Source organism: Cucurbita moschata, unplaced genomic scaffold (genome assembly GCF_002738365.1).
Source record: "Cucurbita moschata cultivar Rifu unplaced genomic scaffold, Cmos_1.0 Cmo_Scf00008, whole genome shotgun sequence".
Classification (NCBI taxonomy): Eukaryota; Viridiplantae; Streptophyta; class Magnoliopsida; order Cucurbitales; family Cucurbitaceae; genus Cucurbita; species Cucurbita moschata.
Window position 1 is genome coordinate 456667 of NW_019268524.1, and position 11668 is coordinate 468334.

General features: G+C 38.8%; 3 protein-coding genes across 3 annotated transcripts in view; all 3 read right to left on the bottom strand.

Moving 5' to 3' along the window:
• The window catches only part of LOC111446284 (protein RCC2 homolog), a 5260-nt gene extending 1776 nt beyond the window's left edge, over positions 1 to 3484 (bottom strand). Inside the window, exons 1-11 of the mRNA XM_023085027.1 lie at positions 3004 to 3484; positions 2772 to 2833; positions 2601 to 2668; positions 2387 to 2508; positions 2068 to 2173; positions 1928 to 1979; positions 1204 to 1321; positions 1064 to 1094; positions 941 to 964; positions 651 to 775; positions 384 to 465 (exon numbers count right to left, since the gene is read on the bottom strand). Coding sequence (XP_022940795.1) covers positions 384 to 465; positions 651 to 775; positions 941 to 964; positions 1064 to 1094; positions 1204 to 1321; positions 1928 to 1979; positions 2068 to 2173; positions 2387 to 2508; positions 2601 to 2668; positions 2772 to 2833; positions 3004 to 3202 — 989 coding nt within the window. The 5' untranslated portion in view covers positions 3203 to 3484. The remainder of the gene's footprint in view (positions 1 to 383; positions 466 to 650; positions 776 to 940; positions 965 to 1063; positions 1095 to 1203; positions 1322 to 1927; positions 1980 to 2067; positions 2174 to 2386; positions 2509 to 2600; positions 2669 to 2771; positions 2834 to 3003) is intronic.
• Positions 3485 to 4833: 1349 nt separating this feature from the next.
• LOC111445922 (aldehyde oxidase GLOX) lies at positions 4834 to 6740 on the bottom strand. The gene has a single exon (XM_023084475.1). The coding sequence runs from the start codon at positions 6736 to 6738 to the stop codon at positions 5062 to 5064; it is 1677 nt and encodes a 558-aa protein (XP_022940243.1). The 5' UTR covers positions 6739 to 6740; the 3' UTR covers positions 4834 to 5061.
• Positions 6741 to 9777: 3037 nt separating this feature from the next.
• Positions 9778 to 11608, bottom strand: LOC111446660 (aldehyde oxidase GLOX1-like). Its single transcript, XM_023085563.1, has one exon. The coding sequence runs from the start codon at positions 11530 to 11532 to the stop codon at positions 9862 to 9864; it is 1671 nt and encodes a 556-aa protein (XP_022941331.1). The 5' UTR covers positions 11533 to 11608; the 3' UTR covers positions 9778 to 9861.
• Positions 11609 to 11668: the final 60 nt, after the last annotated feature.

An 11668-nucleotide genomic window follows, 5' to 3' on the forward strand; every position in this document is an offset into this window, starting at 1 on the left:
ATTTTTTAAAAAAAAAAAAAAAAAAAAAAAAAAAAGCAAACTAGCTTGAAGAAGAAATATATGAAATAATTAGAGACAGAAAAGCCATAACAGGAGAAATACAAACGAGTGTCAGCGATTGGGGGGTCCCACATCGATTAGAGAAGAAAACGAGTGCCAGCAAGGACGCTGGGTCCCAAAAGGGGGTGGATTGTGAGATCTCACATCAGTTGGGGAAGAGAACGAAACATTTTTTATCCTAGCAGACCGTTTTAAAAACCTTGAGGGGAAGCCCGAGAGGGAAATCCAAAGAGGACAATATCTGCTAGCGGTGGGCTTGAGCCGTTACAAATAATAAGGAGACAAAAACACTATATAAAGTAACAAATGGCAAGGAGAAAAACCTTAAATCCATGAGAGGTTTGGGATACATCCAGTCATCTCCTGCATTTTTTATTTTCCCCCACATATATAGCTGCCCCCCACCTGTAAGAAGGAAAGAAAATACCAATATCTAACAGAGTTCTTGCTATAAAAAGAAAAAGGACAAAGGAACTCAAAAGTAACATATAGACGAGTGGAGGGTTGTGAAAGTTAATTAAAAACTGTTCAATAATCTGGAGAACAGTTGAAAATAGAGCAACAGAAGCCCTCATGTTATGAAGTGATACCTGCAGTACAAGAAGAGTTAACAGACCCTGCTGAAACAATAGCATCGGGAGGAAGCGTGTTTTTCCTCTGGAATACATCAACGCGTCGAGGGGCCCATTCATCCTTCTGCTCTCTATGCCCAAGTCTGCAAATTAACGCATCCAAGAAGTTCAATAAACAAAAAGCAAGAGGTTGGAAGAAGAGGGTGGCGGTGGAGACCGAAAACAAGATAAAGAGGAGATGAGCCAGAAAATTTATTCAATTTGTGGAATTGCAGGAACTCAAATCCAAGCCGGTCCATATCACTGACCTTCCATAACCACCAAAGCCCCACCTAAAAGTGAAAGTAAACATAAACAAGACAAATCCATTAGAATCCACGATGCGACAAAACAAAGTTAAAATCCAGAAAGTAGCCTAAGACAATACTCACGTGTAAACAAAGCCATTACGATCCACGGCCACTGCATTTCATTAAGCAAAAAACAAACAGAAAATGGAAGTATTAACAACAAGCATGTCCAACAGGCTTCAAAAGTGGCTGATCCCATAAAGGAAGATATATTGCTAAACCTGTATGATTTGTTCCACAAGCAACTTTAACAATTTCTTCTCCAGCAAGAGAAGCAATAGCTCTGGGGCGTGGTTGGGCTTCATAAGCAAGTCTGACTGAGCTATCCTTTGTGTTGTACTGCAATCACATTTCCAGAAATGTAAAGCTTCATACCAAATTAAGTCTTGGCATACCGCATCGTGATGAGTATAACAAAGCCTATTGTGTTAGGCAAGCATCGCAAATAAGGATGCACGTGCGTAAAATTACATCAAATCTCTCAGATTATTACTACAAAACGAAAGTTCAAAATTCAGTCACATTTCAAGAACATGAATTGCAGCAAGACCACTGAAAACATTTCACTAATTACGTTACAACACTGCACAAAAATGCTGGAGAAAACATGCATTTCAACTGAAACGCTACTGTATTCCCCATTCATAACCATGGAATGGATGAAAAACTAGAAAATCAGTAAACTTCGAGGTAAGCTGATAGTAGATCAGTGCATCTTCAACAATCACAACCAATACTTAAGAACATACACTGAGGTTTGTATATGTATTTAAATCACAAAAACAAGATTTCACATTGAAAAACAATTTAGAAAACACTATCTCACACTTGGTAATCCCATATCGGACTGCAATGCTTCTTACGATAAACACCACAAGATTCTTCATTTGTTCAATTCAAACTAAACAGCATAGAATAAAAAGTAGTAAAACCACTGCATAGTACCTCATTATCCGTTCCATGACCAAGCTGTCCATACTGTGGAAGACCTGCAGTACTGAGAAACCAAAAAGCCGAATAACTATTGATATCTACAAACAAGAAGAATGAAGAAAACAGAATCTAAACATATCCACAAACCATACAGTATGGAAGCTCCTTCAATAGAAGATAACCACACAGTGAAATCACCGCCACAAGCAGTATGTTTCACTTCAGATACAAGACAACGTACAGGAGACGACTCAATCTCTAAATAACAAAACAAGGAAAAGAAACAAAGATCAAGTACATGAAAGATTGTGAGTTAGAAAAGGAATTTAAACATGAAATATGAAGAAGCAGTGACACCCAATTGCCATATCCACTGCTGTAAGGCACAGTTCATATTTCTCATAACTAGTTAACAATGCAGCATAAAAGTAACATTTACCTTAATTTAAAACTCTATTTCATTCAACTCACCATTTTTCACTGAACCTGAACCCAATTGGCCATGTTTGTTCCAACCAAAAGATAGAGAACTTCCATCCTCAGTAACCACAACTGTGTGGTTTCTCCCTGCTCCAGCTTTAACTACCTTATACCTAACAACATACATCATCAAGTCTTAGAAAAAAAAACATACCAAACCTAAAGTATCCAACCAATTAAACCTCCGGCGAACATAGTAACATACTTCGAAAGGTCAGATACTATTGTAGGTCTGTCTCGCTGAATCAAATCTCCGTGACCCAATTGACCTTTCTGAACGCAAATTACTTCACACGTCAAGCATAAATAAATAATAATCTATATATACATTGAAAAAAAAAAGGCTTTTAAGGTTGAGATTTGAGTGTAAACATGCCTCATTGCGTCCCCAGGTATAGCAACGCCCCTCCACGTCCAATGCCACACAATGACACGATGCTACGCCAACATTAACATTCAAAACGTCAAAAACCACATCACTGCAATGCAGGATCAGAGTTGAATACTCCATAAAATACATCAACCAACCTCTCTGTCTAGCATAGAACTAAAAAAACAACACAAAAACAACAAAATCTGTAGCGCTGAACAGAAAATCAAAAACTTACTGCAACCAGAAGCGACAAAACGAATGTCAACTCCAACAAGAGGGCGGAGGCGAGTGGGAGAACTCAAGTTGCCTTCCACAGAGCCTTTTTTCCGACCAATGATATCCCAGCAGGTAGCACCACAGAACAAAAGCTCCCCTGCCTTGTCTTCCTTGTCCTTAACCTCCTCGACCTTGGAACCGGCGTCGAGCGAAGACATTTTACCCGGAAGCCCAGAGAGAGCAAGGGTGAAAAGAAGTTGAAAAGACGCCGGCAACAAGAAAACGAGAGGAGGAAGAGAAAAGGGAAAGGGGGTGAAAAATAAAAGTAAGGAAATGGGTAAAGAACAGGTAAAATTGGCGGGAAATGAGAAGTGTAACGGCTAGTAGAAGAGATCGGGAAGGTATCAGCTTTTTTCACTCCAGGACGAAGAAGGTGAAGCAAGAAGAAACCCTAATCCAAATGGGAAGCTCCGCAAATATATAAATGTTTTTAATAATAATGATAATAATAATAAAGAAACCAAAAACCAAAAGTGGTGGGTAGGGGAAGGATTTGGTTTTTGGGTATTCCGAGAATTATGATTTTTCAATTCATAAACATTTTTATCTTTTATTTTTTTTAAAAAAAAAAAATAATAATAAAAAAATTAGTTCTTTGTGTTCCTGAGATTTCATCTCTTTTAAAAATTTAAACGAATCTGGTCGTCTCGTCTTCTTCCTAAATCTCGACCGTTCCTTCTCCTCCTACTGAATTTAAAGCTGGTAGCTACCATTTATTTTTTCAAATAAATTTAAAAAACATCATTTTTTTTTTGTCTCTTCTAGAACTAAAAAAAAGACTGCAACTGCAAAAACCCCGTGAGTAACCGAACCGTGGAAGAAAAGGCGAAGGAGAGAGTTTGAATATTCTTCGATTTGGAAATTGGAACGGTCGGACGACGTTGTCTCCATCCCGTGACCCGATTAACTGTTCCTCGCGATTATCAATCTTGTCGTGGATAAACGGTACACCGTGGGCCCGATCCAACGAAATAAAAAGGCCTAAATGGGCTTGGCCTACTTCTCTCATGGGCCTCATTCAGTCAGGCTCAGTTCGGGTATCCACAGTCTGACCCGAAAACAACAACCCCACCGCCACTACTGATTCTCCCCGACAAACATTCTGTCTTGGCTTCTATTCTCTGAATTCGGTCCCATTATTTTAATGTAATTAATTAAATTCTGATTATCCCAAAACCAAAAATAATAATGATGCTTATTTTTCATATGGATTTTAATTTGATGTGTATGCATTTGGGGTTATATTCTTTTATATAATAAGGTCGGCGGAATATATTAAGCTTTATGTTAGTATGACTTGGCATTTGTAATTTAAGTTATTTTAAGTTTGTCTAATCATGAACTACAGACTATAATCATTATGGTACACCCTAACATTAATTTCTATTGCAAAGTGGAAGTTTCCAACAAACCCGATTCCTTAAAAATAGTTATATGCGTATGTTACTATTAATTAAACCCGCCCATTCATGTTACTCGACTATCCCTTTCCATTCAAATTATTGAGTGGTTGGAACATTTTTTCGATAAAAATTTAAAAGTTCAAATCTTCACAAATTTCACACCATTTCGTCTCAAAATATTACAAATAGGGAACTTTAAATGTTAATTCTAAGTAATAAAATTATTTTTTATTCCATCTAGAAAACCACGACAACAAAAACACCTATTTTAGCCCAAAGTTTTAATGTCATTCATTTATTAAACCATACCCACATCAACCATATCATAAGGTCCCATTCATATCATTTTTACCTTTAATATTGATCCCTAAGACAACCCCATACAGTAAGGTGAACACCAATCATAATTTAAGCTATTATTATTCAAAATATTTACTTCCGACCAAATTTACAAATCCACGCCCCTTCCTACGATGATCTGTGAAACAAACGACGTTTATTTACTTGAGAAACAATTCAATTTCTCCTTGTGTATATTAAGTATTGACAATTAAAAATCAAAGCACAAATGAAAATATATTTGAGCCAAAGCACTGAAGCACGCGGATTTGATGTCAAGCAATTTGCACCCAAATTCCCTCGCTCGGAATTTCCTGATGAACGACGTATAATATATAATACCCCGACGGTGCAACGTTAAGTGATCCCGGAATTGTAACTTCAACTTCATATTTCGAACTCCCTCTAAGTCTAAACGCCCTGCTCCCCAGATTCAACACCCTCTGATTCATGGAGAATGAATGAGTGTTGAACGCCGGCGACAGAATCGTCACCGACACCTTTGTCGGGGCGACTTTTCCGGGGACTGTGAAGCCCACCTTCAATGCTTGTCCATGGCGGACCTTCGCCGGGGAAATTGGGAATTGGATTGCTGGTCGGAGAGATGAAAATTCAGGATCTAAATACGAAGGGGAAAATGCTTCTAAGCTTAATTCAGTTGGAAACAGCACGCCGGTGAAATTGTATAACGAATTCGGATTGCTGCCGCCAACCAGAACACGACCGTCGCGGAGTAGAATCGCTGTCGAGTGGTACATTCGGGGAATCTTTGTCGGATTTTGCAATTCGAATCTCCGACCGAGAGGGTTGTTTGTGTGGTACAGAACCGGGTTCAAAACCGGTTTACGGCCGAGTTCCCACCCGGCGGTACCGGCGGAGCCTCCGTTAATGAGCAAAACGTTGCCGTTTGGAAGCAATAACATATCAACCATCACTCTGGGTTGCGGCATTGTTTCCACGACCCACTTGGGATTCCGGTCTGTAATTTTGATTCTGGCACAAGTTTTCAATGCCTCAACGAAAACCCCTCGATTGGCCTTAGTATAAGACCCTTTCGGAGCTCCGCCGCACACCAATACCTCAACTTCGATGGATTTAGCATCCAATTTCAACGGCAGCATCACGGCGGAGCCAGTACTCGGGTAACACCTTGGCTCGCCGTCGGGAATTGCCGGAAATGTCTTGACGACTCTGTTTTTGGTGTAATCGAATAAAATCGCACGATTGTTGGCAAATATGAATAAATTCCCATCGGGTTGAAGAAAAACAAATGGGTATAGATTGTTTTCGATATTATTGTCGTTGGTCTCAGCCAAGAAGGGCAAATCGAACAATTTTTGAGTTGCGGTGCTTTTCGGGTAGAATTCGTAATTGAACTGTCTCCGGCCGCCGATGATGATCTGTCTGCCGTCGGGGAGAATATGGTTAGTAGCATACCACCGCCTGGCTAATAATCCCAACTGAATCTCCTTCCAGTCGCAGGTGGAACAGGGCTCGAACGTTCTGACCCTCCGTTCGCCGGAATTAAAGCCGCCAGTTTGAACGAGAGTGCCGTCGGTGAAAACAGAGCCGGAGGAACACCAAACGTCGGATTGGACCATGAGTGGTCGGAAAGTGTTGGCGATGACATTATACTCGATTGAGTGGGCCGTACAGTCGACTTTTATGACGGCTTTAGGGTCTCTAAGGCATTTTCCTCCTGGCAAAGAAAGATTGGAAGGACCAAAATCGGTGCGATCGAACATCACAACGCGGTCGTTTCGAAGTAGCTGCATGTGCATGGCGGCAATGCCGACGCTTTTCTGCAGCAGCCGCCACCTCCCGCCGGCCGCCTCCGTGAGAGGCAGGCCGGAGCAGAGTATGAGGGCAAAGAAGAGCGACAAAATTATGGAAGGATTATACATAATGGCAGCTTTGGAAGTGCTTTGGATCTGCTTTTGAAGGGTCTGCATGGCTTGGTATAAATATACATGTTTTGGGCTCGCACGAATAACAAAATGCGTGGGATTGACGAAACCCTTTGAATTTCCAAATAATAATAATAATAACTATTTTTTTAAAAAAATTATCCAACATTTTAAGATTAATTTGCAACTTTTCAAATAATATGGATATTATTTAAACAAAACAAAAAAAGGAGGAATTTTTTGTCCATTAATTCAGATGAATGAATTCTCAATTAATAAGTAGTCATGGGTGGTTTTATTATTGTTATTATCGAAGGGGTGCTTTTATTTTATATTATTTAAATAATATTTTCAAAAAAATTAGGGTGTGTAATATATTTAATTTTTTTAAGCTTCGAAAACAAGGGTAAATAAATATAATAGAACATTAAATAAATTATTGTTGTCTCATATGCCCTTGTCTTGTTCAGTTAGTCTGCTTCATAAATGCTACTTGTCGTTAAATTCTTTTTAAAATAATTCGATTATGTTGTCCATTGGGAAGGTTGACCCGGCATTATTTTTTGTGTTAATATGTTATTTAATCCTTAACTAATTTAATTTTATACCAAAGTGTCCAAATTAAAATCAATTATAAAAATTTTGGTTAGCGGATAGAATCAATCCCATTTAAGAGTGGTTTAATTATTTAATTATGTTTTTTTTAGTTTGTAAGGGTTTAAATATTTAATCTTTTAATAAAAAATAAAAGGTTATGTTCATGTTAGACTGTAATATTCTGTCCTTTTTCTTTTTTTAATTATCAATTTGTATCTATTATTTATTATTCTAAATAACAAAAGGTATATTGTAAGAATCTTTTAACTAGCAATATAAAATATAAAAAATAGTGTAAAGCATTAATATAAGAACAGGGATGTCGAAGTTGAATATTAATGATAACACGTCTTGTTTTTGGGCAAGCTAAACAATGTTGGATTAGTAAGGTGAGTGACATTAAAATTGTACGTACGAGAAATTATTTTGACGGTGAATCGTGTATGTTTAGTGTCACTACCATATTATCCTTGCTGCAGATAGCAATTCAGATGTATGATTAAGCTTCAGGTCACGTTTGAGATAAAATGTTTTTAAAAGTGTAGGTGATAAAATGCGTTGAAAACAATATTATAGACTAAAAGCATATAAACAACCATGGACAACACGTCTTGATCGAGACATTCGACACGTAGCCATAGACAACACACCTTAGATAAACCGTGAAACTTAGCAGCGGAGGATACTTTCTACCGTGGATGGAAAAAAAATTAATATTTTGCAAGACCATTTTTGTTATTTTTAAATTACATATAATTAAAAACTTAAAATATAATATAGTGAAGATTGTGTGTGTTGGAGGACAAAGCTTCTCACCCAACGCTTCATACAGAATATTAATATAATGAATATAAAATTTAAAAAGGAACCGTTGTGTGACGTGCCGGAGACTTATTCATCAAATATTATTTAATATTGATCTTATGTGATACGGCAAAGCTTTTAGCAATGGTTTATTTATTTTTTTATTTTTTTGTTTTTCAAACCAATTATTGATTTCTCATTAATTTATTTATTTTTCAACGCTTCCAGCTATTGATTATTTCTTAGAATTTTCTGATTTAGACATGATAAGGGTAGTATTGTAATATCCATAAGTGCGATAGATAAGTCTATTTTTTTATATTTAATTTTTAATTAAGTCATACTAAGAAATACATCTCCCAACATTCCAAACATAAATATAATTTATTTCATGTCTTTTCACTCAATAAATTAAATACATATATAAAATCTTATGATCGTAATTTTCTCCCCTAATAATAATATTGAGCCCTAAAGATTATAATGAAATATAGACCATTAATTATTAGAAAATAGAAAAATATATATTTAATAATTTTTAGAGAGATCAAACAAATAAGTATTCCTTTTATTATTTTTAAATTACCATATATTCGTCCTATCCATTCAAACATGGATGAGATATAGCGATTCAAACATGGATGAGATATAGCGATAATGATGGTTGCAATGAAGTCGATAAACTTGTTTATGGTTCGAAACTTGAACAAGCCAACCTTTGATTATTCTCTTTATATCTATGTTTTATTTTTTATTTAATAGAAAAAAATAATATCATAAATAAAAGAGAAAGCAATAATATTATATAGTTACACGTATTATAGGCTTGTGTGTGCTCGTGTAACAGCCCACGCTCACTACTAGCAGGGATTTGCCTTTTGAGTTTGGGAAACTCAAGGTTTTTAAAACCCATAAATTAGGAGGTGGTTTCCACATTTTTATAATGTTTCTCTGTACGCTTATAAATAATGTTTTGTTCCCCTCTCCAATTGATGTAGAGATCTTACCATGCACCTCCCTTCAGGGCCAGCGTCTTCGCTCACCACCCAGTGTTCACCTCCCTTTGGGGCTCAACATCCTAGCTAGCACACTGCCCAGTGTCCACCTCGTTTGGGGCTCAGCGTCTTCGCTGGCACACCCGGTGTCTGTCTCTGATACCAAGCTCATCGCTAGCAAATATTGTCCTTTTTAGGGTTTTCGTTCTGGGCTTCCCTTGAGCATTTTTAAAATGCAACTGCTCGGAAAAGGTTTTCACACCCTTAGAAAAAATATTTCCTTCTCTACTCCAACTAACGTGGGATCTTACAACTCGTCCATTTTGTTTGGTTAGAGACTATTAATACTAAAAATTTGGAAACCAATAGATGAAAATGAGGAGGAGAATGAATAGAAATTGATATATTGATAACATAAAAATTATTTAATGATATGATATATAATATGAAAAAAGAAACGCGGAAGTTGGAATTAAAGAGTCAGTTTTGGTTGGTGGGTTGTTACCATCGTGGCCAACGCAATTGACATACATTTTATGGGTCCGTAGATTACAATATTTTAAGTAACAAATTCAAAATTTATACGAAAGCATGTTGGCATTATACATGGATTTCTATGCTTCATCTTATTCATAGGTGGTTTTAAATTGTTAAAACCTTAATTATTCGTATACACTATGATTCAAAATATGAAGGCAAATTACAATGAATATAACCAATATGAACAAAAACAGTAATCCACCTCGAAAAAGAATTGGAACACCGAAATCAATTATCCAAGTATTTGAATCCAAATGCCCTCACTGGGAATGCACTGATGAACAACAAATAATAGATAAAACCCAGGCGGTGCGATATTACTGCCAACAGGAGCGCTAACCTCCACTTCATACTTCAGATCCGGCCATATGTTCGTCGTCACATTGCCCACGCCGAGCACCAACAGCCTCTGGTTCATTGAGAACGAATGGGTATTGAACGGCGGAGCCAACATGGTTACCGACACTTCCGTCGGGTCTAATTCGTCGATCACCGTAAACTCCACCTTGAAACTTTGTCCGTGGAGAAGCATCATTTGAGACCATGGTGTTAGTATTGTGGGACGTAAGGCCAAGAATTGAGGGTCAAGATATGAAGGATGAAATGCTTCTATGCTCAGTTCCGTCGGAAAAAGTGCGCCGGAAAAATTATAAACCGGATGCGGGTTGCTCCCACCGACGAGAATACGGCCATCACGAAGCAAGATCGCTGTCGAGTGGTACATACGGGGGATTTTACTCGGGGCGTTCATTTCGAATCTTGCACCGGGTGGTTTGTTGGGTCGGTACAGAACCGGGTTCAGTACCGGTTTCCGGCCAAGTTCCCAGCCGGCGGTGCCGAAGGACCCGCCGTTGATCAGCAAAACGTTGCCGTTTGGAAGCAACAACATGTCGCCCATAACCCTGGGAAGTGGCATAATCTCGATAAGCCATTTGGGGTTTGGACTGGTAATTTTGATTCTTGCACAAGTTTTGAGTGCTTTGACGAAAACCCCATTGCGAGCTTTAATATGAGCTCCTTTTGGAGCTCCACCGCAGATCATGACCTCCACTTGAATGGATTTCGCCTGCAAATCCAACGGAAGCATCACAGCCGATCCAGTACTCGGGTAATTCCTCGGATTGCCGCCACGAATTTCCGGGAAGGCTTTAAGAACCCTGTTCTTGGAGTAGTCAAATAAGATGGCTCGATTATTAGCGAATATGAATAAACTCCCATCGATATGAAGAAACACGAATGGGTACAAATTGTTCTCGATTTCGCCATCGTTGGTTTGCACCAAGAACGGCAAACTATATGCCTTGGCTGCAGATTTAGTCTCCGCCAAATGCCAATAAAACGATGCAGGTTTAGGAAAGATTTCATAGCTGAAGCTGTTCCGGCCGCCGACTATGATCTGGCTGCCATCGGGGAGAATGTGGTTGGTGGCATACCACCGGCGGGTGAGCAACCCCATCGGAATCTCTTCCCAGTCACATCCTCGGCACGGTTTTAAGATCCTGACGGTCCGGTCGCCAGCTTTGAAACCACCAGTTTGAACCAGAGCGCCATAGTGCACAGCTCCACCCGACGAGCACCACATACTTGACTGAATAGCGAGTGGCCTGAATGAGTTGGTGGCGACATCGTACTCGACAGAATGAGTAGTACAATCGAACCCGATTCGACGTCCATTGTAGATTCTTGAGCACTTTGCTTTGGGGAACGACACGTTCGATGGGCCAAGGTCGGTGCCATCGAACATGACGACACGGTCGTTGTGGAGTAGCTGCATGTGCATGGCTGAAATGCCGATGGCGTCCTGCAAAAGTGTCCAGTAGCCGGTGCAGGTGGAATGGGAAAAAGACATTCCGGCGAGGAGCAACACATGGCAGAAGAACAGAACCACCGACTGCTTATTCATATCTTTTAAAAGAACGATCTTGGGGCGGCGATGAAACTAAAGAACAAGAAAGAACCAAGAAGATTCAATTGGGCAAGCCAAAATTAACCGGCATCTATCATGCAGAACCTAACGCTCAATCAAGATTAGCTTCTTG

Bases quoted from the DNA above. Each gene is read 5' to 3' on its own strand.
- LOC111446660 (XM_023085563.1), bottom strand. From the start codon at position 11,532: ATGAATAAGCAGTCGGTGGTTCTGTTCTTCTGCCATGTGTTGCTCCTC.
- LOC111445922 (XM_023084475.1), bottom strand. From the start codon at position 6,738: ATGCAGACCCTTCAAAAGCAGATCCAAAGCACTTCCAAAGCTGCCATT.